Here is a 25,483-nt window from a genome sequence, read left to right as displayed (position 1 = left end):
GAAATGAAAAAAAATATCATTATCATATATAAATATTGAAGTATATGACAGCGCAAAAAAAAATTTTCATATATAATTTTATACAAATCGCGCTGTGAGCAAAACAGTTAAAGCTAACGGGTTAATTTTTTTTCTTTGTATTGTACACTAAATTGCGATGATTTTGGTATATAACAATTGTAAAACGATCAAAGCAACACAGAGAAAATATTATCACAAAATGATGCGTGAATTCGTAGCGCTTGGACGTACAAAAATGTTTTTTTCAAAAATTCACCATAAATCGAAATATTGTGCTAGAGACTTCCCATTTGTTGAAAAATGAAGCTAATTGATTGAATATTACTAGACTGTAAGTGTTTTAGCTTACAATTGCAGTTTTCGACCATTTCAGTTGAGTTAAAGTTGACCGAAAGTCGAATTTTTTCTACTTATCATGATTTATATGAAAATATTTCAAAACTGATAAAAGCTACAACCATGAGTTATTTTCTGTTGTATTGTACATGAAATTGCGCACATTTTCATATATAAAAGTTTATGTAACGACTAATATAAAACGGTGCAAACATTTACGACAACGTGTGAAAGAATTTCTGAGATGTTCGGCAGAGTTACAGCGGACGTAAGGAAAATGTTTTTTCAAAAATTCACTATAAATCAAAATATTGTGCTAGAGACTTCCAATTTATTACAAAATGAAGGTAAATGATCGAATATTACTAGAATGTAAGAGTTTTAGCTTACAATTGCGTTTTTCAACCATTTCGTTCGAGTCAAAGTTGACCGAAGGTTGAAATTTTGGCAGTTATCATGATTTATGTGAAAATATTTCAAAACTGATAAAAGCTACAACCATGAGCTATTTTCTGTTGTATTCTACATGAAATTGCGCACATTTTCATATATAAAAGTTTATGTAACGACTAATGAAAAAACGATGCAAACATTACGACAATGTGACGAAAGAATTTCTGAGATGTTCGGCGAGTTACCGTGCATGCAGAGACGTAAGGAAAAAATTTTTTTCCAGAAATTCACCATAAATTGAAATATTGTGCTAGAGACTTCCAGTTTGTTGCAAAATGAAGGTACATGATTGAATATTACTAGAATGTAAGAGTTTTAGCTTATAATTGCATTTTTTTACCATTTCGGTCGAGTTAAAGTTGACCGAAGGTTGAAATTTTGGCAGTTATCGTGATTTATATGAAAATATTTCAAAACTGATAAAAGCTACAACCATGAGTTATTTTCTGTTGTATTCTACATGAAATTGCGCACATTTCCATATATAAAACTTTATGTAACGACTAATATAAAACGGTGCAAACATTACGACAACGTGATTTAAAGAATTTCTGGCGCGGATGTAAGAAAAAGTTTTTTCAAAAATTCACCATAAATCGAAATATTGTGCTAGAGACTTCCAATTGGTTGCAAAATGAAGGTAAATGATTGAATATTACTAGAATGTAAGAGTTTTAGCTTACAATTGCGTTTTTACCATTTCGGTCGAGTCAAAGTTGACCGAAGGTTGAAATTTTGGCAGTTATTGTGGTTTATATGAAAATATTTGCAAACTGATAAAAGCTACAACCATGGGTTGTATTTTGCTGTATTTTATATGAAATTGCACACATTTTCATATATAAAACTTTATGTAACGGCTAATATAAAACAGTGCAAAAATTACAACAAAATGACGAAAGAATTTCTGAAATTTTCAGCCGAGTTACCGTGCGGGCGTATAAAAAAGTTTTTTTCAAAAATTCACCATAAATCGAAATATTGTGCTAGAGACTTCCAATTTGTTGCAAAATGAAGGTAAAGGATTGAATATTACTAGAATGTAAGAGTTTTAGATTACAATTGCATTTTTCAACCATTTCGGTCGAGTCAAACTTGACCAAAGGTTGAAATTTTTTGTAGTCGACGTACGGTACGTCCACTCGGCACCCAACAGACAATTTTAGTCGACGTATGATACGTCCAGTCGGCGTTTAAGGGTTAAAATTAGCTTCAAAATTAGGTCTTCCAAAGTCGCATGTACGCGAGTATATACGGTATTTTGAATTTCTAAGGATACAGTAAGTAAAACAGCATTTCTAATAACATCATCTTTACATAATCAATATTTCATAAGATACCTGTTGTTGCAAAATCTAGCCTATACACAGATGGTTTTGTAATTTAACAGTTGTCTTATACTACAGGTATGAGATAAATTCGTGAAAATTTGTCATAATTTTTTACCTCGTCTTATGTAAAAGTCGTCTTGTACTACATGAAAATATACAGTATATTACATCCGAAGAAAAGAAAATGCCAGGACATAAGCCAATGAAAGACCGCCTTATGCTTTTGTTCTGTGCTAATGCATCGTGGGATCTAAAAATAAAGCCATTGCTGGTTTATCATTCCGAGAATCCACAAGCATTTAAGAAACATAATGTGCAGAAGAGGCAGCTGGTTGTCCTGTGGAAGCCCAACAATAAAGTCTGGGTCACACAGGCTTTGTTCTTGCAGTGTTTGAACGAAGTGTGCTTCCCAACTATAAAAAGTTATCTAGAAGAAAATGGATTGCCACTCAAAGCCGTACTTGTAATGGACAACGCACCTGCCCACCTGAAGAACATGAAAGATCGCGAGCTGTTGGACAGACATCATCGACATTGTGCTCCTCCCTCCCAATACCACCCCCATACTCCAGCCCAAGGATCAGCAGGTCATACCCAACTTTAAAAAATTCTACACTAAGGCTCTGTTTCAAAGATGCTTTGAGGGTACCGAAGCAACAAACCTGACCGGTAAGGAGTTTTGGAAGGAGCATTTTGACATCGATGGCTGTGTAAAGCTCATTAATAAAGCATGGCAGGGCGTCAGAAAAAGAACGCTCAATTCTGCATGGAGAAAACTATGGCCTGACTGCATTCTAGAATGTGACTTCGAAGGTTTCATTCATGAGGAACAAACTGTAGAGGAGATCGTGTAATTTGGCAAAACCATGGGGCTGAAGGTAGACCATGAAGACATAAACGAACTGATTGACGAACACGATGAGGAGTTGACAGTGGTTGAATTGAAGGAGATGCTCGAAGAGACAGAGAGGTGAGTTAGAGGAACTTTCTTCATCCGAGGATGAGGTGGAAACAGTGCTGACTTCGCCACTTGTCATCCACAGAAATCAGGAAGTGGTGTGAAATATGGGAAAATCTAAAAAAATTTGTAGAATAAACAATCCAAGGCACGCAGAAGCAGAACGCGGTGCCAGTTTGTTTGATAAATTGAGGAGGAGTTATTTTTACAGTGCTAAAAGATCGCAAAAAGTAAGTGTCACTTGATAGGTATTTTACTGTAACAAAAAGAAGTGATTCTGGCAAATCAAGTGTAAATGAAAGTAAACGGGCGAAGCATAGTTAAAAAGAAAATATCAACCGAGCCCAGTCCCAGTGGCACATCTGGTAAGTCAGTGGGAAGTGAACCCCCCATCTCCCACCCCATAACCCATCCCCTCCCTCACCTCTCTACTGCCTCACTAGCGCTGTCCCAAACACTCACTCAAGGTAAGATTCTCTTTTGATTTTTTATTGTTACTGTATTGCATTTGATTGTTTTTGTATTGTATCATTGTTAAATTTATTGTTTTACTTTTTTTTACGTGAGTTGTTACTGCTTTTATGTACATACAGTACAGTAATGTTTTTACTGTCTCTTCTTCCCGCCTTAACTAAATGCTCCCTCCCTTATCTCAAGTCAGCTGTGCATTGCCACGGTAACATAATTTTACTCATCTTTTATGTTAAATTTTATTCTGAAATGCTTTATTCTTTTATTTATTTTGTTGAATATGGTTATCACAAACAATATATTGTGCATGCGCTTAAAATAATTATATTAAAGTGGGTACAAAGGGTTGATATGGGGGAAATTCTTGAGTGTGGGACAAACTAATTGAAATCTCATTATTCCTTATGGGAATATTCGGATCGATATACAAATTGAAATTTGGAATGAATTAAGTTCGTATAACAAGGAGCTACTGTATATCCATGTATATATTGCGGTGGGTTGCAAATGCATGCAGATGGTGAGGATGTGGATAACTGAGTAATACTCATGTCCTTTTATGTCATTTTCCTGTTTTCCCAACTCACTTGTTACAGTGAATTTTTAGTCTTCTGACTTTTCATTATGGAAAATCTGATTTGGTTGTGGCAATATAGGTGTAAATCGAATTTGAACACTGCTGTTTTAAAGTAGATCAATCAGTTTCTGTTCTAAAGTGGTTTTCTTGATATCTAGAATATTGAACATTCTAATTTTTGCCCATGAATATCATAAAAATGTACTGAGATTCTATTTAGATTTAATTTTTTTACAAGTCATTGGCTTGAGACTTACAGACAATTGAAAGTAGGATAAAGGCAAAAGGCTTTCATAAAGTAACAGGTTTGTATATGTGAAATGAATATTGTTTATAGTAGCATTGATATTCTGAAACTTCATGCTCTAAAGCAGTACAAAGTAGATTTGTAACCTAAACATAATTGTTTTCATTCAGGAAGCTGGCTTAAAGTGGATAACAAAATAATAATTGTTCCTACAAGGATACAAACACTATGCCTTTCAGATATGCAATATCCTTCTACACATGCACTGGACTGGCTGTGTACTGTCTAAACAATGGTGGTTCCCTGGTGGAAATGGGGAAGGGGGGATACCCATTCTCACCCAGGTACACTACTCATTGTTCTTCCACCTGAGATATAGTTGAGACTTGTTTCTTGTGTTCAGTCTTTTTATGTGTGCTGGCTATTTCCTTTGCATGAATCGTGTGCCTTTTGTGATTCACCAATTCTAAGTGCTTCCTTATATTACTAGTGGCTTTTTTGTCCTTGAAGGTGCTATTGTTGTCGGTGCTTTCGTGCTCTTTGTTAATTCTTGATGGAGACCAGACGAAACCAACTATGATTTAGGGCATGGTTGACCTTGTAATAATTTTTTGCCAGGAATGTCGTACCTTCTAATGAAGGTTCATCAGCAGCTGTCATTCTCAGACTTATTTGCTAATAATATTAACTTCTCAGGTGTCTGTAAGGCACTCAGTCTTCAGAGGTAGTTACTCATGATTACAATGGTCTCAGCTTTGTTGATTGCTGCACTGGAAAAGGGTTTTCTGGTTGCAGTAGTACTCCCTGGTGAGCTTCCTCCAATGGGTGTGATGTAAGCACTTGGTTCCTGACTAGTGCAGCCCTGTGTGCAAGGCAAGTAAGGACAGCGGAGGGAAGGCTAGGAGACCTGTTAGCACTCCTCTTTGTTGTCTTCCATCATGGTCTACCTTCACCTCAACTCCACTCTTATTTCCTGCACATGTAGGCATTGAGATAGAAAAGTCAAGTCCTTATGTAAGAAGTCTTGATAGGCTTCTATGCATTTTCCCCCATTTGGGGAGGGCGGGGGTGCACAGTTAGTGGTGATGATCAGCTTTTCCAAGTGAGGTTGACACTGCAGTGCCAGTCTGCTGAGACTCAGGGTCTGCTCCTGTTTCATCTCATGGTGCGCTCTTGGGCTCACATGGAATCAAGGCTGTTCAGCTTGTTTGCTTGGTGCACAAATCTTCCCCCCATCTCATCATGACTTTTCAGAGTTGCACATAGAGGCTTGTGGAGCCGGAGGGAGCCCATTCACTATCCATGTACCAAGTCTGAGGATCGGGTTTTATTGCTAGCAGTGGAAAATAATTAATTACTCTGTTGATTCTTCCATGGTCTGATCAAGATGGACCTGTTGAACCGAGGGTGTCTTTTCAATGTGGCTCGATGGGGTTACACACAGAGAGGTTTGCGCAACCCGCTCAATGTGAGGTTTGCTTAAACCGTTTACTAGTCATGTGCCTGGTCTGCAGACCAATTTCGCACTGGCAGTGGGGAAGTTTCTCCCTCCCAGCCTTCTTTGGCAGATTTTTTTGGGTGAGCCTGCATCATTTGCATTCTTGATATGTTTGAGCTGTCCAGAGCATGCATGGGCCAAGCAATCCTTCTCTATGGAGAGTTCTTTGAACTTTTCCACTTTTAGTGGGCATGGCTAGCCACGCAGCAGGTCGGGGAGCTGCAGTAGTTTCAGGGCTTGTTCCTTTCCTTCTTTCTTGCTTTACCAAGTTTTGAAGCAAGGGGGCAGCAGGCTTTTAAGTTTGGACAGGGTTCTGACAATGGCTCTGCCACAGCTTGTATGTTCTCCAGTGTGAGACATCTGGTTCAGTTTGGAGTTGAGAATGCCCTAGGAAGCAGAGTTCTATTAGGTCTCCATTGGTTGAAGGAAGAGCAGTGTGGGCCTCCAGGGATTGGATGATCCAGTTTTTCTAGATTTTTTCTGAGTGGGGGTTGCAATTCTTTTGAGTTTTTTCTCGTTGTGAGAGAAATATCTTAGGGATGTGATTACAACTTCATTCACGCCCTCGGTCTCACATATTGAATTGACCTTTGGTATACTCCAGAGGCCCATCTGGGCTTGGTGTCAGTCACAGTTAGGGTGTGGTGTATGGAGGAGGTTAACACCCTGATCTATGGTCAGGAAGTGCCTTTGTTTTCAGAGGACTATACAAACTTTGTCCCCGCCATTTTCACACCAGAGGAAGTTGCCATTTTCACGCCAGAGGAGGTGTTTGCACAGGAGGTTGCACCTTTGGTGGTGTTTGAACCAGTCTGTTGGCTGTTTATCGTTCTCCTGTTCATAGAGGTTATGTAGAGCAGTTTCCATTCACTGTAGTAATATTTGCAGTGTTGTTGACTGTTTCTATAACTTTAATCTAGACCATTTAGTGGTTTAACCCATTTTTATTGCTCTAATGGTCTATAGCATTTTGGGCATTTCATCTAGTTTGAAACAGCAATTAAGGAGATGATTGGAATTAAAGGGTAGAATCCTCCTCCATGGCACTTTTAAGTGATGTTCCACTGGTTGGAATTGGTTCTCCATATGAGAGATAGTTTGTCTTTCTTTCTCGGTTCTCCATATGAGAGGTAGTGTGTCTGTCTTTCTCCTTTCTTGAAACGATTTGAGTATGAGTCGCTTCTTGTGTCAGGGTTCAGTGTTGGGCAGATATGAAGCCAATCCTCCCTACTCTTTTTACTATCTCCCTCTGGCATGCCAGGTTTGAAATAGAGGGGAAGAAGGATGGAGGGGTAGCTGAGATTGGCCAGTCCCCTCTTCTGATACCACAATGGAGGGTGACCTCTCTCACCTACAGTAGCAGGTAGAGGGAGCAGATCAATTTTTTTAAAGTTCTTAGGACAGCTAGGGGCTTCCGTGTTACAAATTTTTCCACCCCTCCTTAATACACCAGACAAACCAAATTTCTCGCCTTTCTCAGGATTTGCATATGCCTCGGTCTTGTCAACGGGCAGAAGCAATTTTGGAGAAAAGCGCTGTTGGAATTTTTGTACCAGTTCCTTGGTCTAATGGTTGCGTTACCTGTTAGGGAACATGTCCAGGGGTTAGAGAACAATGGTCAACCTCTTCCCTACCTAGTTTGTATTGCAAACCCACTTTTACTAGTATTTTTTATAGGTATACCTCGAGTACCCATCAAAGAGAGAGGGGATTTCTTACTTGTGCAAGAACTGAAGGATGAGTACTTGAAGTTCCCATTCTTTATAACTGTGGGTAGTACCTCAACTACCCTCAAGTTACTGAGTTGTAGTACCTTTAAGGGTATGAATCCTAAAGATATTGATTGGCTCCTCATAATTTTTGTCACAGTTGAAGGTTTGTGATTAGTCAAGTGAAGTTCAACCTTGTCCCCAACAGGTCAAGTACCTGAGCTTACTAACCCACAGCAGGGAAAGTGCCCCTTAGATGGCCTCTTATGTTAATAATATTGGCAGTTTCTGTCCTCACATAAACAGCCTTCTTGGCCTTGGCAGGTATTCCTAGGTCTTTTGTCACCACAAGGCATCTTGTATCACTTGTATGATTCCTTCATGTTTGTTTTTGTGTCTGATACAGCCCTGAAATGCTGATTCAGACTTCTTATCATTCTTCCTTTTAAAGTAAGCATTAGGGAGGTTTTTGCTTTTCTGTGGTGACAGAAACCTTTGTTAAGGGATTCCTTATTCTCCGCCTTTTACATTGCTTCGGTTTCATAAGGTTAGAAGGGGGCAGCACACAGGTGGGATGAGCTTTGATCTCAGGTGTGTGCCTTTTGGGCACATGTCATCTGCACTGCACCATTCTACTTGGCTTTTTATTTTATTTTATTCAAAAGATTAAACCTATTCATATGGAACAAGCCCACCAAAGGGGCCATTGACATGAAGTTCAAGCTTCCAAAGAAAAGGTGTTTGTTAGGAAGAAGTAAGAGGAGGTAAAGGGAAATACAGAAAGAAATCTCACTTATTAAGAAAAGAAAAAATAAATTAATAAATTAATAGAAGAAATAAATTAATAGATAAAATTGGATTAAAATGCAAGGAAAATAGTATTAGGTTAGTAGTGCATTGCATCTTCACTTGAACTTCTGAAGTTCCAATTGCACGACATCCTCTGGGAGGCTGTTCCACAGTCCAATGGTGTGAGGAATAAAGGACCTCTGGAACTGAGAAGTTCGACAACAAGTCACATTTACTGCAATATCAACAAGTCACATTTACTGCATATTGGTGCTGCTGTCAAGCTAATCTGGTTACTCTCGGCAGGTAAAGGGGATCAGGGATCAAGTGTAAATGTGAAAGATCTCTGTTAAAATAAAACTTATGAAAACATGATAAAAGGGACTATCTGTTGATGGTCCAAGTCATAACTGCTACTATTAGGAAACAGAAACTTACCATCATGAACCACTCCATCTAAAAGATAAATCTCTGGCAGAGGCAGACATCAACACCGGAGAACAGTATTCTAAGGAAGGACACATTGATTTTACTACGGTTATAAATATATAGACCTTATACTGTAGTATAAGTGATAAAATCAATGCAACCTGTTTCTCATTCCTTCTTCTTTGCTTGGTACTGGCAGTTCCTTGTTGCCCTCTGGCAGAGTGGTTTTCCAATAGGCCGTTTCTCTAATCAAAGCACCATGAGAATGACCCAGCCCTATTCCCTTGTCGGCTTCTCGTTTGCCTTTTACATTGAACAGTACTCTCCTGTAACTTTATGCAGGAACTCTCTAGCAGCTCCTGAGAGATTGAGTTATATTGCAGGATAGCAGAGAATTTGTGTACCTCGTAGCTTTTTGGCAAACTTGCACTAAGGTGGGGGGAGGAAATGTTTTCTATGATTATTATCATAGAATAGGTAGCCTCTCTGCTCAGAGCTTGTATTCAGCAGCTTGCGAACTTCTCCTTTTACCTTAAACAAGTCGGGTCCCTTTCAGTTTGTGACATAAAGGCTAAGGTTTGCATGTGTATTCTTTACCTGATTGGGTTAGTCCTCTCCTCTTTGGTGGAGTTTACTATTCTGGTGTTGCACAGTCTGCATCTCTTGGGAACCTTGGTTCCAAGCAACTCATGGTGCTTAAATCACTAAGAACTTAGGATTTTGCAAGGCTCTGTTCTGCTGTTGGACAGAATAATTTTACCCTTAGACTGTTCTTCACTGGCTTTGGCATATGTTTGGGCAAGTCTTTTGGCTTGCTGTATCATATTTGGCTTTTGGTAGGATGGAGATTGCTCTCATTTTATTGTCCCTCAATAGGAATGGTAGCTTAAGTCTTTCATTGGTACTGATGAGCGCTAGAAAGAGTTGTCTAAGAACCCTTTCTTTTGACTTTGTCTCTTGTTCTCTTCATCCTAGAATTTGTGACCAAGGCACTAATTCATCAGTTATAAACCAAGGTTTGAGAGTTTCTTGATTCCCTCCCCTCAAGAATTTGTTGGTGGGGAGCCAGATAAATTGCTGCTGTGCAAGTTCATGCTATAAATATTACTTGAGAAGAATGAAGAACCTCACACCATAGTCCCAAGGGCCTTTTTATGAGTACAAAACATCACAAGAAGGAGTTATCCAAACACCATCTGGCTAAGGGAGGCAATCTCCAAAGTGTAAGAGTCCAGTGATAATACGTAGGACCCTCCAACCCACCCACAAGCTCACGACATTAGGGACATTGAGCTCTCTCTCACCTTCCAGAACTTCTCAGTCCAGCAGGTAATGAGTGTGGTAGTCTGGCACCATCAGACTACCTTCTCCTCATTCTACTTGAGGGTTGTTGGCCACAAGTCTTGTGACCGTGTCCAGGCATTACATCGCTCATTCAGGTGCTTTGGTTAGTGTGTGCACCAGAGTAGAGAGGTGTTGTGTGCACCAACCCATTCTCTCACCCACGGTGACTCATGCCTGCAAAGATTTGTGCCATAGTACAAACTAGTCCTGATTGAGTGCAGGTAAGAGGCACTATGAGCCTGTCCTACTAACCTAGAATGTGAGCCCTTGTCATCCCTCTGTAATAAGAAGGGGGCCAAGGTAGATCCTTCTTATCCATAATAAAGGGCTGCCAAAAGACTGTTTGCTTCCTCCACATAGGGCAACCAAGTTCGTCAGGACTAGTCCTTAACATGATAAACAGGCATACAGGGAAGAACTGCCCCACCCTCCAGTGCAGTGTCAGAGGAGCAGCACTGCCAGCCCACAGAGCAGTCCCAGCAGAGTAGCACCAATCCACCCTTTGAGATGGTACTAGCAGAGTGGGGATGGTGCCTTTTTTTTTTGCACTGTGACACTTCATGTTGCCTGCGAAGTTGCTTAATCTTAGCTGTGGGTACTACCTCCCTTCTAAGTAGAGTAGTGAGTCTCCATGTATGAAAGGCATAGTGTTCCTGTCCCTGTTGTTTGGTATACAAACTGTAGCCTTTCTTATTGGAAGTAACCTACCTCTTCCACCCTTCTCTGTTTTTCCCTTCAGTTTTTCATTCTGAATTTGGGTTGAAAATACAGTGGATAGTATTGGTTGGGTGAGAAAGGGCATCCCGTCTCACCCACCTCCACCTGGGTGCCACTCTTGTTTAGTCAGTACATGGCTGGCCCAGTGCTTGCCTGGAAGATTACTCCATATATGAAAGGCTATGGTTTGTATACCTAGGATACAAATTACCTCAAATTTGAGTTTCTTACTAACCCAATAACTTGCCAGAATTTTGACTGTCTTCGTGTCCTCTGATAGAATGCTTGTTGTTGTCATTTACCAATTTCCAAGAAATTATAAATTTGTTATTTTTACATCAGTGTGTACTGTACACATTAAAGTAAAAAATTGTACCTTTTCCTCCTAGGTTATTGAGTTACTTGAGAAAAATGAGAGGCTTCCTAAACCAGAAAAATGCCCGGACTCAGTGTTTAATTTGATGTTGCAATGCTGGAGGTATAAGCCTCGTTCCAGACCATCTTTCAAGGAGTTGGCTACGTTGTTCAGGACAAAGCCCGAGTATGCAAACATTAAGCCATATTTCAAGTGAATCTCAAGATCTTTAGACACCGTCGAGAAAAAATATACTTTGGATTGTGCAATAATGAAACTGATGAGTCTCAAGTTCAGTAATTAGATTTTGACGTATACTGTATAATTAAAGAGCCTGGATTCCATATATGACAGAACAGTATTTCTTATTTGTTATATATTACATTGTTGATCTGGTATGTGAATATATACATGAAATGATTTATTTAGAGGACAAAATAATTATGTATTGTTGATCAAATAATCCAGTTTTATGATTCATAACTAATTTTTTTACTTTTGCCAATAAAATTGATGCTTTGATAGGAATGAGTATTTTTTTCAAGATTATTTTTACTAGGGAGGATTTGTATTAATGTTAACAATGTAGGCCCTGGGACACAGATATTATGAAATGGTCAAACAAAAGAGGGATGACTGACCTTACATCAAGATGATAATACTTTATTTAGCCAAAGGTAATTTTATTTAAAATAAAATATTCATCAGATAAACAATGCATTCAAAACTCCAAGCATCCACATTCCTCAAGGATGGTGACTTTTCAAAGTGGATTCCTACATAATAAACCCAAAATGATTTTATGAATGAATGCAGGTTCCATCACATATTACTGTCATAGTTTGTGTACAACTTGATTGCTTAAACTGGGTTGAATGACATTTGTTGTCCCTCTTCCAAGTCGATGATTATTACATCTGAGCAAGATCTATGTTATTGCTAGTTCTACGGGATATCCAGTCCTTATATGTGAACCAGCTCCTCAGAAGCTAAGGAGAGAAGTCACATTATCTGCTTGAGCAAATTAATTTGGAATTCTCTTTTATCCACTTCAGGCACTGACAACCACACCTTTTCTTTGGAGAGGAAGTTCACAAGCCAGTTCACCTGCACTCTTTAGTAGCAAAGAGGCTTACAGGTTGTACATTCTGTATTTAAAGAAAGAGCCCAGGGATTTCTTTTCTACAGAACATTCTCCTTGAAAAGACCTCCCTCAGAGAGTTAGGTACTTGCTTGCTGACACTCTCTGTGCAAACTGCTGACAAGTCCAAAATAATATAATTTGCCGAAATTGAATACTAGTTGCCCTCACCTGTAATAAGGTTGAAGCAGGTGTTGAATTTGAATCCCTGGCAATTGACATGAAGAAGCTTGAAACTGAATTCCTGGCAATCGATATGTGCCTTTCGGCAGAAGAAATATCCTTTCTGGTAACAGATGAGTTGTGGAAAGGCACACAGGCAGAGTTGTGGCTGCGGATAAGTAAGCCATGCAAGCCACTCGAGCCATGAGCATGACTGTATCCAGTTGGGTTGTCCAGAAAAGGAAACATGTGCCACTCCCTCCAGATGGGCTGTGCGCACTGGTCATGGCAGGTGTAAAAATAAGCTTAGGTGAGGAGTGTGCCACTATAGCCAGATGGGTCAATCATGCCACTAATTCCAGAGGTAGAGGGCACAGGTGGCTGGTGAGTGGACAGAGGCAAGTACATTACAGAAGAAGCAAGTCTAGAGTAACATTAGCACAGCAAACACTGGCCACACTGCTAGAAACTTTTGTGCAACACAAGTTTTGAAGGAGAGGACCAGTTCTTCACCAAGACCCAAGAGTAAAAAGCATGCAACTAGTGACTGGTGGTAGTCCACAAGCATTGAGGGTTGAAGTCATGAGAGTGGCATCAGGGGAAGCATGTCTAAAGTTTCACATGAAATAAGGCTAACTAATATTAATGAGGTTTTTTTTTATAACGGATATATATAGTTAAATACTGCGCTTAATACTTGTAAATATAGTAGGCTTTTAGCTGTTTTAACAGAAATATACTCAGGAAGAAGCAAAGCCAAACAGTACATAATACTGGAAATGGTTTAGATTCAAGTAAAGAAAGACTTACTCCTGTAAAGCATAGTATGAGATTAAAGTAAAAAAATAGATACAAATTTTACAAACATGTTAGAATAGCTAGTGCATAATAACAAACTGTTAAATATAAATACCTATACCAAATTATGGAAAGTCCTCCAAAATCACAAGGAGCAAAACAGCTGATACAAAGGAAGTGGTAACTTAGAGGCCAGGAATTGTAGTGAAGAAACTTCATTCCCAGAAAAAAACAAAGGCATCACACAGCTATTTGAAACCTCCCGAAACAGAATGTGAGTAAATACACTAAATGACAAAACCATGATTGTTCAATGATAAATATACAATGGGAAACACAGTTTGTTCGATGTCTATATCATGGCAGACAAACAAATGCAATCATTATTCTGACAATATAAAGGGCTGGCAAAGGCAGGATGCATGGACTGCCAGCTAGAGCTAGAAGATTCCCTCCTTTTTCTATGGGGGCTCTGAAAGTTTGCATGGACACTTATGAGATTATTGCAAAGTAAATTATTTGTGATGAAACAACTTCTCAACTGGAATAAACTTTTGTACCATCAGTGCCTAGATATGATGGATCTTAATGTGTGGGAGTAATCCAGCAATATCTTGAGAGACAAGAATATTTGGAAAAAGCTACCATGCAATCTCTAAACCGTTTAGAGGTTCCACAGTACAGCTATACAAGACAGAACAGAGAACTCTGTGTCTGGTGCAGCAACTTTGGCACTAATCAAGCCTGTACCATAAGGTCCCGGTGCTTGGGCTATGTCCCTAAATTCCATACATCCATCCATCATCCCATACAGTGGATTTCCTTTAATTCCGTAGACATGATGAGGGTTTGTCAGTTTTGCCAATCTTTGAAATGTAGGAACAAACTTTCCTTACACAAAACCTGAATGCTTATGCCACCCATTTGGACCGTAAAAACAACTTCATAGGAAAACTATTAAGCCTTTAATATAGGCCATCTCCCTGGTCTTTAGAAGCCTTGCTACAGCTACTTTTTAAAATTCTATATTAAAGATTGTTTTCTCTTGGAATTTGCATCTTCACAGCAAATTAATGAATTATATGCCCAGTCAAGTAGTCATTCAAGAATTGGAGAACATTCCACAGCACCTCTGGTCAATCCATCATTTATAGGCTATACCCAAAGCAATTGGGCTTATTAACTTTTTCCATCATCTTTTTGCCTTTGCATGACTATAGACTTAATGGAAGGTGCATCTAAAATCTCCCTTTCCAATGGACATTATAATAGGGAGGCACTTAATGAAAAAGATTAGTATCAGCTAATGAAATACGATTAGTATCCGCTCAGGAAGATTACTTTAAAGAATATAAGATGCCATGTATGGTAAAACTACCCAAGTTAATGTTTGTGCCTTTTCGGATATGCTTAATCTATACTAGTAATTATTTAGATATAATCTAAACATCAACAGTTTTAATAGCAGGTTCATGGAGGTGTCCAACAATATTCATAAGTTTTTCATTAAGGAGAATTAACCCTCAGGTGGTTGAATTCATGCTTGTTAGGCCCTGTGGCACCAGCAGGACAAGTTGTTTCCAGGGAGAGTTTTTTAGTTAATGAACCAATTATCTTCATCATAACATTCTCCAATTATGACATCCTCAATGACAGACTTCCAGGGTTATCTGCTTCTACCTGAAGAGGTTTCTTGGATCTTATCTTCTTCTTCCTGTGAGAGAAAGAAGGGACAGAAGAAGATGAGGAAGAGGAGGAGGAGGAGGAGGAGGAGGAAGAAGTCCACCTCTGCTTCTCCACCTTACTTATGTGTTTTACTCTCTAATGGTGCATGGGAACTGGTTGAGGCAATGAAAACAGACATCAATGGACCACCAGACATCAATGGACCATCGACTGGGGTTGATGCTGTGGGGGCATCCATGGGTAAGCATGCCAAACACTACCATAGGCTCAACAGGTTGAGCTCCTTGGCAAATGCAGCAACAGCAGACAGAGATCCTGCAAACTCAGCCAAAGCTAAATGGTCTAGAAAAGCAAAAAATGGGCTCCGTGAAATACCCAGGGAAGGACATATCTCCTGCAAGGACTTGAACAGTCATCATAACTTCAGCAGCCAACCTAGTAGGGGAGTGAGGGGGAAAGGTACTCTCTTGCATCAGTCATACTGAAGGAATGCTCAACATCCTGAATGACTCGTTACTAGAAGACAGCACATGCTGATCATCCAGCTCCTGTTCATACCACCCTTGGACAAGGTCAGAGGTGTATACTTGGAAGAAGTAGGGTGAGGGAAGGCAACTAAACAGATTTGGAAGTGTCCAGGGGAAGTCACTGGCAAACACTGTTTATCCTCCTAACTCGTTTCCAAACTTTTTCCACTACAAGGGGAACCACCTTGAACACTTCTAGCAGGAAAGATCAGGATTTCAGGTCCTACTACAGAGGGAACAATAACAGTGGGAAACCACAGACTCAGAGGACATAAAGCAATCACATATTGGTAATGCCCCCCACATCCATGATTCACAGAGAAAGTTGCCATACTGTACTTACGCAAAGTAGTGAAAAAAGCTTCAACTTAGGAACTGGCAAGACTATAGCAAGATGTCCCCACTCTACAGTGATGTCAGGTGAGTGGGAGTACCCATCTAACTCCAGTTATGTGCCATTACAAAGTTTCAATGACTGATTTCAGCTCATGCTAAGAAATACTCTACATAAAAGGCGATGGTTTGTATTCCCTTAAGAACTGTTTGTCTTGTACACTGACACATGTATATGACTTGATGAAAACTAATGAAAGATTATTTTATTTTAATAAAAATAAAATTGTTAAAAAAAGAATACAATACCATTACTCTTATTTACCTGAAATAAAGTTAAACAACATTTTCTTCCTCTAACTTCTTCACCCTCAGCTTCAGAATTCTTACTGCCTGCAAAAGAATAATTAAATGGCTAAATCTGTTTTGACTTTGGATAAAATTTTAATTTAGATATGATAAAATAAATAAAACTTTTTCATAATACAAACTTTAAGTACATAACTTCAATAAAGATTTTGGAACAAAACTAATTACCTTCAGAGAAGAAAGCAAATAAAATGAGAGTCCTGTTTGGTAGAATAGTAATTATTCCAGACCCAAAACAATCCACCACTAGCTAAAACAACCTGAGATCTCCAAGAAGGGTAATTGAAGCTTTGTTACTTGTCTCCTGTGAATCTTTCACATTATTTCATTTGTTTCCCACATTGCTAATATTTTTTTTTACAAAATGTATAATTAATTGACTGAATAGCTTTGGAGCAAAGACTGATTTTGGCATGGCATGTTTGTGTAACTTTACTATGAATATCAGAATAGCAGTTTTACTATTGAAAAATGCAGCACTTTCCTATCTTCTGTAAGTTGAGGAACTTGAAAACTCTGAAGATTATTATTACTATTATTATTATTATTATTATTATTATTATTATTATTATTATTATTATTATTATTATTATTCTAGAGTGAAATCACTGCATCATTTCTAACCTCATAGAGCTTATCCTAAGAATAAATTCTTTGTTAAAGGTAAAAACTGAAGCATGGTAAAAGTTAAAGAAGCTGAAGTCATTCAGGAAAAGGCCATAGGGAATTGCTGAAAAGTAAATGGCAGAAAGCATTGTAGCTGGGGCCAAAGATACACTCCAAAGAACCTTCAGTACCATCTACAGTGGTCCATGCAAAGCACACTGTAGTGGTACCTCCATTGGAGTGGCCCTGTAAAATTAGGTGAAGATCTCACCACTGAGGTCTTCATAGCATACAGTATCGGGAAGTAGATAATTCCAGATTTCCTAGCCCTTGGTATGGGGATAGGGGAAAAAAAGGGGGATCAGTGAGCAACACAATAAATGTCTCATCACTTGGCTCTGTATAAAAGTAGCTGATCAAGCTTAATTACCTACATTTTTCTATTTTTCACCACACTGTTTTACACCTTTGTTTTGTCAAGTGGGATCTTTTGAGGATAACTCAGAATCTATGGGCTGGAGGTGTTTCTGCTTTGGAGTCCATGAAGGACTGGGACTATTAACCCTTAAACGCCGAGCCTCTATTTACAAAAACGTCTCCCGTATGCCAGCGGCGTTTGGTGAGTTAGCGCCGAAGCGGAAAAAAAGTTTTTTCAAAAATCACAGCACGCTTAGTTTTTAAGATTAAGAGTTCATTTTTGCTCCTTTTTTTCATTGCCTGAAGTTTAGTATGCAACCATCAGAAATGAAAAAAATATCATTATCATATATAAATATTGGAATATATGACAGCGAAAAAAAAAACTCTTATATAATTGTATACAAATCGCGCTGTAAGCACAACGGTTAAAGCTAATGAGTTAATTTTTTTAGTTGTATTGTACACTAAATTGCGATGATTTTGGTATATAACAAATTGTAAAACAATCAAAGCAACACAGAGAAAATATTATCACAAAATGATGCATGAATTCGTAACGAGCGGACGTAAAAAAATGTTTTTTTCAAAAATTCACCATAAATCGAAATATTGTGCTAGAGACTTCCCGTTTGTTGAAAAATGAAGCTAATTAATTGAATATTACTAGACTGTAAGTGTTTTAGCTTACAATTGCAGTTTTCGACCATTTCGGTCGAGTTAAAGTTGACCGAAAGTCTAATTTTTTCTATTTATCGTGATTTATATGAAAATATTTCAAAACTGATAACAGCTACAACCATGAGTTATTTTTGTTGTATTGTACATGAAATTGCGCACATTTTCATATATAAAACTTTATGTAACGACTAATATAAAACGGTGCAAATATTACGACAACGAGACAAAAGAATTTCTGAGATGTTCGGCCGAGTTACTGCGCAGACGTAAGGAAAAAGTTTTTTTCAAAAATTCACCATAAATCGAAATATTGTGCTAGAGACTTCCAATTTATTGCAAAATGAAGGTAAACGATTGAATATTACTAGAATGTAAGAGTTTTAGCTTAAAATTGCGTTTTTTGACCATTTCGGTGAGTTAAAGTTGACCGAAGGTTGAAATTTTGGCAGTTATCATGATTTATGTGAAAATATTTCAAAGCTGATAAAAGCTACAACCATGAGCTATCTTCTGTTGTATTCTACATGAAATTGCGCACATTTTCATATATGAAAGTTTATGTAACGACTAATGTAAAACGATGCAAACATTACAACAACGTGACGAAAGAATTTCTGAGATGTTTGGCCGAGTTACCATGCGCCGACATAAGGAAAAAGTTTTTTTTTCAGAAATTCACCATAAATCGAAATATTGTGCTAGAGATTTCCAGTTTGTTGCAAAATGAAGGTACATGATTGAATATTACTAGAATGTAAGAGTTTTAGCTTATAATTGCGTTTTTTTACCATTTCGGTCGAGTTAAAGTTGACTGAAGCTTGAAATTTTGGCAGTTATCGTGATTTATATGAAAATATTTCAAAACTGATAAAAGCTACAACCGTTAGTTATTTTCTGTTGTATTCTACATGAAATTGCGCACATTTCCATATATAAAACTTTATGTAACGACTAATATAAAACAGTGCAAACATTACGACAACGTGATTTAAAGAATTTCTGGCTGGACGTAAGGAAAAAGTTTTTCAAAAAATTCACCATAAATCGAAATATTGTGCTAGAGACTTCCAATTTGTTGCAAAATGAAGGTAAATGATTGAATATTACTAGAATGTAAGAGTTTTAGCTTACAATTGCGTTTTTTTACCATTTCGGTCGAGTCAAAGTTAACCAAAGGTTGAAATTTTGGCAGTTATCGTGATTTATATGAAAATATTTCAAAACTGATAAAAGCTACAACCATGAGTTATTTTCTGTTGTATTGTACATGAAATTGCGCACATTTTCATATATAAAACTTTATGTAACGGCTAATATAGAACAGTGCAAAAATTACGACAAAAGGACGAAAGAATTTCTGAAATTTTCGGCCGAGTTACCACGCGGGCGTAAGAAAAAAGATTTTTTCAAAAATTCACCATAAATGGAAATATTGTGCTAGAGACTTCCAATTTGTTGCAAAATGAAGGTACATGATTGAATATTACTAGAATGTAAGAGTTTTAGCTTACAATTGCGTTTTTCGACCATTTCGGTTGAGTCAAAGTTGACCGAAGGTTGAAATTTTTTGTAGTCGACGTATGGTACGTCCACTTGGCACCCAACAGACAATTTTAGTCCATGTATGATACGTCCATTAGGCGTTTAAGGGTTAAATAACACAGCAGGTCCCTTTTACAAGACACTAGTCTATGCTGGACACCCCTTATATTTTGCCTCTTCTTGAATATTAAAAGTTGTTTCGGTTTCTATGCCTCTGAAACTACTCTTGAAGAAGTTCATATGGTGGCTTAGAGAGACTAAGTAAGATCCCAGGTTGGAGGCTGAAGCAACCTTCATGGAACCTCTTCCTAAAATGCTGAATCAACTTCTTCAGCTCCAGCAAACAACCACGTCTAGAATTTGATACTCAAACACATGCAAAAAGGTAGAAATATAATCCTTAATACCAGAGACACATAACTTCCTGTGGCAGCAGAGGGAAAGAAGAAAGTTTGCTATTGCAGGAATAGTGGGGTTGAGCAGATAAATACACTTTTCAATACACAAACCACAGAATCAGGTCCACTTGGCCTTGTAAAGATTTTTGTTGAAACCCAGCATTACTCATAAGATTGCAACTGCTCACTCCTGCAGTACTCTAAGATTGCAGCTGCTAACTCCTGTGAAAAACCTCAATCTCTTAAGACCCTGCTCGATGACCTCCAAGCATAAAGCTGAAACATCGCAGGATTACCATGGAACCCCTGGAAATGTGCTGGACAACTTAAAAGGCTCTCGAGGTTTTTGTACATTTAGTTTCTAGTAAACTTTATAGCCAACTTTATCATTCATAGGCTGCCTTTGTTGCAATCCTGGAATTGTTGAACCAATGAAGCAGTACAGAAAAAACACAATAAGGCGACAAGGGCTGAAAAAAGTAGGTTTGCAAACAACTTTTATAACACAAAATCTGTCACAACTAGCCCTCATCCATAGTCCTGAATGTCCTTGGATCAACAGACAAACAATGGTCCATGCATGCACTACATGAAATTCTGAGTAAGAACCAATGCACTCCACTGTTCACAAGATAAGTTTGAAGGAAAAACTAGTCTGTTTTAAAAATCCACTTGTTTCATCATAACCTTATCCCTCATAATTAGCCAAGGTTTTTCACAAGGATAGGTAGGTGCTAGGAGGATACCTGGGGACCATGTGAGTCACAAACCAAGCCTCATTCATCTAATGGGTTACTCGGAGAAATGGAAAAACAAGTTTGTCCTGGTAAGCTATAGGTATAAAGTGTAACTGACCCTCCAATTTCCTGGGTTTTAAGTTTTAGGGATTTGATCAGAAGTATACTGTATATATGTTATGCTTAACATCCATATGCATATATATTTGTGGTCCCAAAGTTCACACTTATTGAATTATCACTGACCAATAGCTTTTCAATAACTTTCAAATTGTAAACAATAAAATTTAAATTAGTAAAATAGAAGCTTGATTAACTAGCCTTGTGCCATTAGATTTTACCTTATACTATATAGAGGTCTGGTTAAACAAATCATTTATAACTAACTAACTAACTTGGCCTCTAGCATTCTTTTTAAGCCAAATCTATGCAAAGCTGTCAATTGTACAATAAGCAAAATGCTCCAACTGATAAATCAATTTAGAAACTGGATAGTATTATCACAAGTATATTATTGGATTAAATTCATACACAATACTCTCACAAGATGCCATAAAATACCCATGTGAGCACTTTGTATTAAATAAACCATGGTGCAGTCAGACATATGGTTTGCAGTTCATTTCTACTGGAGAGCAATATTAAAAAAGGAGGAAACAAATCTAACCCATTTTAGTGAATCACAATAACCATTATATGAATAAAAGTGAACATGTTTTTATTTCAATTGTTTTTTATAGTCTAGTATCAACAGTTAACATCTATTGTATTATGCAACAGATTTAAAACAATAAACAAAAGATAAGCAGGCTATCTCTGAATCATAAAGAACTGAAATAAGCTCTCTCTCTCTCTCTCTCCACATTATGAGCATTTCACTATGAATGGAAAAACACACTTTAGTGCAACGTTACTCTTTAAAATACCTGTATACAAAAATGCAATTCTAAAAGTTATATCTGTATTTGTATACCATGCACATAATCACAAACACATAATAAAACAAAAGTATATCTCTTTCTGAATAATGTGCCTTGCCATAAACATAAAACAGACTAGAATAAATAGTTTTTCAAACAATAAATACTAGTTTGTCATAATGAAAATATGCACAAACTACCATATCTGTATGTCTTGTGCAAAATAAACATTCAGGAAAATAAGCACAAACAGGCTACACCAAAAATATGAAAATAAAAATACAAAAACATCCAGATAAAAAAATATAAAGCAAAGCAGAAAAAACGTGAAACTTACCCTTCACTCTACTAATAATAATAATATTTTGTTTTTGTCTTTTTTATGTGGTCACTATGTTTTGAATAAGTTTGTAACTAATTAACCTGTTAATGTACAAAAAACCAAAACTCCAACACCAAGAATATGCACCTAAAACCAAAACTCCAATATAGAAGATTAAATACAGAAAATATTCTAGATTACAACAACACACTGCAAATTATGAAAAGACCTCAGAAGTTGAGAAATCACCTTTTACACTACATTACTATGCAAAAAAGTGAAAAAGGGCTGAAATAAAAATGAAGAATTAGCTCTGACAAAGATATAAATGAATGAGTAATGATAACTGATAAGTGGCTAACCAAACAAACAGGACATTCTGCACAGAGCTGTAACACAGCTACAGATTTACAAACAATGAAGATGGTGTCGGTTTTTTCCTGAGGTTCCAGGTGGTGCATGCACTGACTGTCATTCTTCTTCTGTTTGGCATACAGAAAAAATAACGAGACTGCAAATATGGGCTTATCATGATGGATGGGTTACAAAAAGACAAACATGACAGGTGAATAACGCATGAGATGAAATAAAAAGATTAACAAAGGCACTAGCCACATGAGGCCCTTGTTATTTGTCTTGCTGGTTACAATAGTCATTAAATGTGAGTGTTATTACCTAAGAAGACTTTTAATATTCAAAGAAAATAAAAGGGTGTCAGGGGAATATATTAATATATAAGAGAAACTCAAGTAGCCTAAACCATGAGTCTATGCTAAACAAAGAACTAAACAAGCTTACATATTAACACACATGAACTGAACAACAAAATAGTTTCAGTGTCAGACCTTCACACCAAACTTTCATAAATCAAACCTTTTAGCACAGCTAATGAAGTGGAGAATAACTGGAGTGGTTTGAAATTCTCAAAAAATAAATAAGTTCACCATATTGCATGAGTGAAATTTATTAGGTTAGGGGAGGGAACAAAATTTGACGTCGGCATAAATTTAAACACATAATCACCAAAGCTCATACTCAGAAAAAAATTCTAGAGAAAGTAGAAATGACAGAATGAATGAAAATATTAACATCAACTCCAGCCAGAAAATGGAATGACACTACAACAGTTACTCAAAAATCTTACCTGAAAACATGGAGGAACATATAAGACACTACTATTTGTAAAAGGTAAAATGAAGGCCTGCCCAGGTTGATTAAATAGTTATGGCAGATGTTGATGCATTACTGTTAAAGGTGCATGAGCAACCAAGTTGCCTCGGCAGGATAAATTGGTTGTTTAGTCCCTATTCCAAGCTAACAACTACCACAGCAAATCCCTTGGTGAGAATGCCTAGCCAAGATCTATAAAGAACAGCAATTGCCGTTGCCTGTCCAATCCCTGCCTTCAGTGGAAAGATTAACTGTAATCAAGACAGAAAAAAGCAAATACTGCTGTAGCTTCTAATATATCATATTTTCTACCTGTCTAATATCTCCACAGCTGTGTCTTTACTCTTGAGAGGAGGTCTCTTGGCTTATGACAAAACATTCTTCTAAAAAGTAGTAGGGTTGTAACCTAACAAAGTCAGCTGCAGTACAAAGTAATCTCAATCTGTCTTTTAGCATAAGCTTTAGCAGGCAACAGGGCAGAGCTTGTCACTATAAGGAATTACTCAAATGTTTCATCTAGATAAGGTTGTTGGATCAACTGTTTGATGTTTATGGTACCATGTATTGAGAAAAATGTTTACAGATACCTACTGTTCCTCCACCTAGAATGGTTGCAGGGCAATATATAGACATACAAGCATGACTTCAGATATGTTGAGAACTGTACAGAAAATGAACATAATAAATTCCCAGTATATTCACTGCCAAGTAATGTTAATTATAATCTTTTATCAAAGATTACAATTATCACTTCCTTACAGTATCTGACCATTCATCACATCGATGAAATTATATCCAGTATCAAAACTACAATAGTCTATATTTCAACTTCTGCAATTATACAGTATTAACATGATTAATTAATCTTAGAAATAGTTTACTTTACTAAATCACTGCACTGAAATACTGTATACAAACCTTCTTATATTCATCAATCTGAACTTTAAAGTGGGACTGCAGTGTCTTGAATAATTCTTGATAACAATTTTCAACACCCCTCAAATGGGCCATGGTTTCTTCCTCATGATTCATTGCTGCACAAGAAAGGGCAATAGACTTCTCCCTTTCCATAAGTAGCCGATAATTCATCATCTGTAAAAATTTTATACTGTACGATCACACAAACAAGTTCTGTCAGGTTAGTTTTCATGTTTTTATAATAAATTATGAGGATGATCTTATCCCTTTCTACAGCGGGGGAAACAATTTCATTTATTAATTTCCTGATTGCCTTTTCATCCTCTAAATATTTTTGGTGCATATAATGTTTGTAGTATAGTATTATTGACCCACTTTGGTCACTGTTGGTGTCCACTGTACTTTCTCGGTGCCAGTTAATTAAGGATTCTTGAGTTTAAAAGGTCTATGGTGGATGCCTTCATCCATTGTGCCCTCACACACTGCTCCACTTGGAGAGAAACCAGGAAAGAACAAAAGGTCCACACAAATTCTCATAAATAACAATTTCGTAACTCCTATGGTTGAACGACAAACCCAAGAATTCATAAATAACTGACACCGGGAAAGTACAACGGACACCAACAACGACCAAAGTGGGTCCATAAAACTATAACATAATAATTATATGCACCAAAATATTTAGAGGATGAAAAGGCGATCATGCAAATAATAAATAAAAATGTCTCCCCCCCTGCTTGAGGGGATAAGATCAACCTCACAGTTTATTATAAAAACATAAAAACTAACCAGCTACTTCTTAAAAACAACCCAGCAACCCCAGAAACATCTGTAAAGGGAAGTAGTGTCATATGCAAATTTACATGCCCAGTGGAAGGATACCATCAGTCATATATTGGGATGACCACTACCAGACTCTCCATGTGTCTGTCCTGCCACCTTCAAGAAGGAGTAATTTTTAACCATTATACAGAAAATCATAATGAAAGACCAGAAAAAGCTGAACTTATACAGAACACAGAAATTATAGACCAAACACTGGACTGACAATGCCTACTGTTTCTCGAGGCACTCCATATACAGTATTGGAAAAAAGCCATGCATTAACACGGTGAAAGAAACAGAATTTCTCCCCACCAACATAAGGAGAAATAAAAGAAATCAGTCAACACCAAACCTCATCGAGAGAGAGAGAGAGAGAGAGAGAGAGAGAGAGAGAGAGAGAGAGAGAGAGAGAGAGAGAGAGAGAGAGAGAGAGAGAGAGAGAGAGCACCGGATGTTGACGACATGTCTCCTGGACAGCCTATGATACCAACCATCCAATGGGGGACACCCGAGCCAACACCCAGCTCGAGCCAGCAACACCAGTTAGGCCTAAAAGATCAAAACACCTCCAGATTTCGTCACCAACCCACGAACAATTAAAATTCAGCCTACTAACCAGTCCACCAATTGTAAACATTCCGCCTGCTATAAATACCTGTGCATCATGTATCCCAATTCAATCGCTTTCATACTGTC

The 25,483-nt window shown here is 37.5% G+C and overlaps 2 protein-coding genes across 7 annotated transcripts in view; one reads left to right on the top strand and one right to left on the bottom strand.

The window, feature by feature from the left end:
• Shark (SH2 ankyrin repeat kinase) overlaps positions 1-11,757 on the top strand; it is a 65,112-nt gene extending 53,355 nt beyond the window's left edge. For both annotated transcript variants that reach the window (XM_067130177.1, XM_067130178.1), the window contains one exon: positions 11,270-11,757. In XM_067130177.1, the coding sequence (XP_066986278.1) occupies positions 11,270-11,452 (183 nt within the window). In that variant the 3' untranslated portion in view covers positions 11,453-11,757. The remainder of the gene's footprint in view (positions 1-11,269) is intronic.
• Positions 11,758-16,139: 4,382 nt separating this feature from the next.
• LOC136854066 (centrosomal protein of 112 kDa-like) overlaps positions 16,140-25,483 on the bottom strand; it is a 227,743-nt gene continuing 218,399 nt past the window's right edge. For all 5 annotated transcript variants that reach the window (XM_067130181.1, XM_067130182.1, XM_067130183.1 and 2 more), the window contains 2 exons: positions 23,963-24,136; positions 16,140-16,275 (listed from right to left, as the gene is read on the bottom strand). In XM_067130181.1, the coding sequence (XP_066986282.1) occupies positions 16,219-16,275; positions 23,963-24,136 (231 nt within the window). In that variant the 3' untranslated portion in view covers positions 16,140-16,218. The remainder of the gene's footprint in view (positions 16,276-23,962; positions 24,137-25,483) is intronic.

This window comes from Macrobrachium rosenbergii, chromosome 28, assembly GCF_040412425.1.
Source record: "Macrobrachium rosenbergii isolate ZJJX-2024 chromosome 28, ASM4041242v1, whole genome shotgun sequence".
NCBI classification, from domain to species: Eukaryota; Metazoa; Arthropoda; class Malacostraca; order Decapoda; family Palaemonidae; genus Macrobrachium; species Macrobrachium rosenbergii.
Note: the sequence above shows the minus strand (reverse complement) of the source record. Positions and strands in the feature narration are given on the sequence as shown.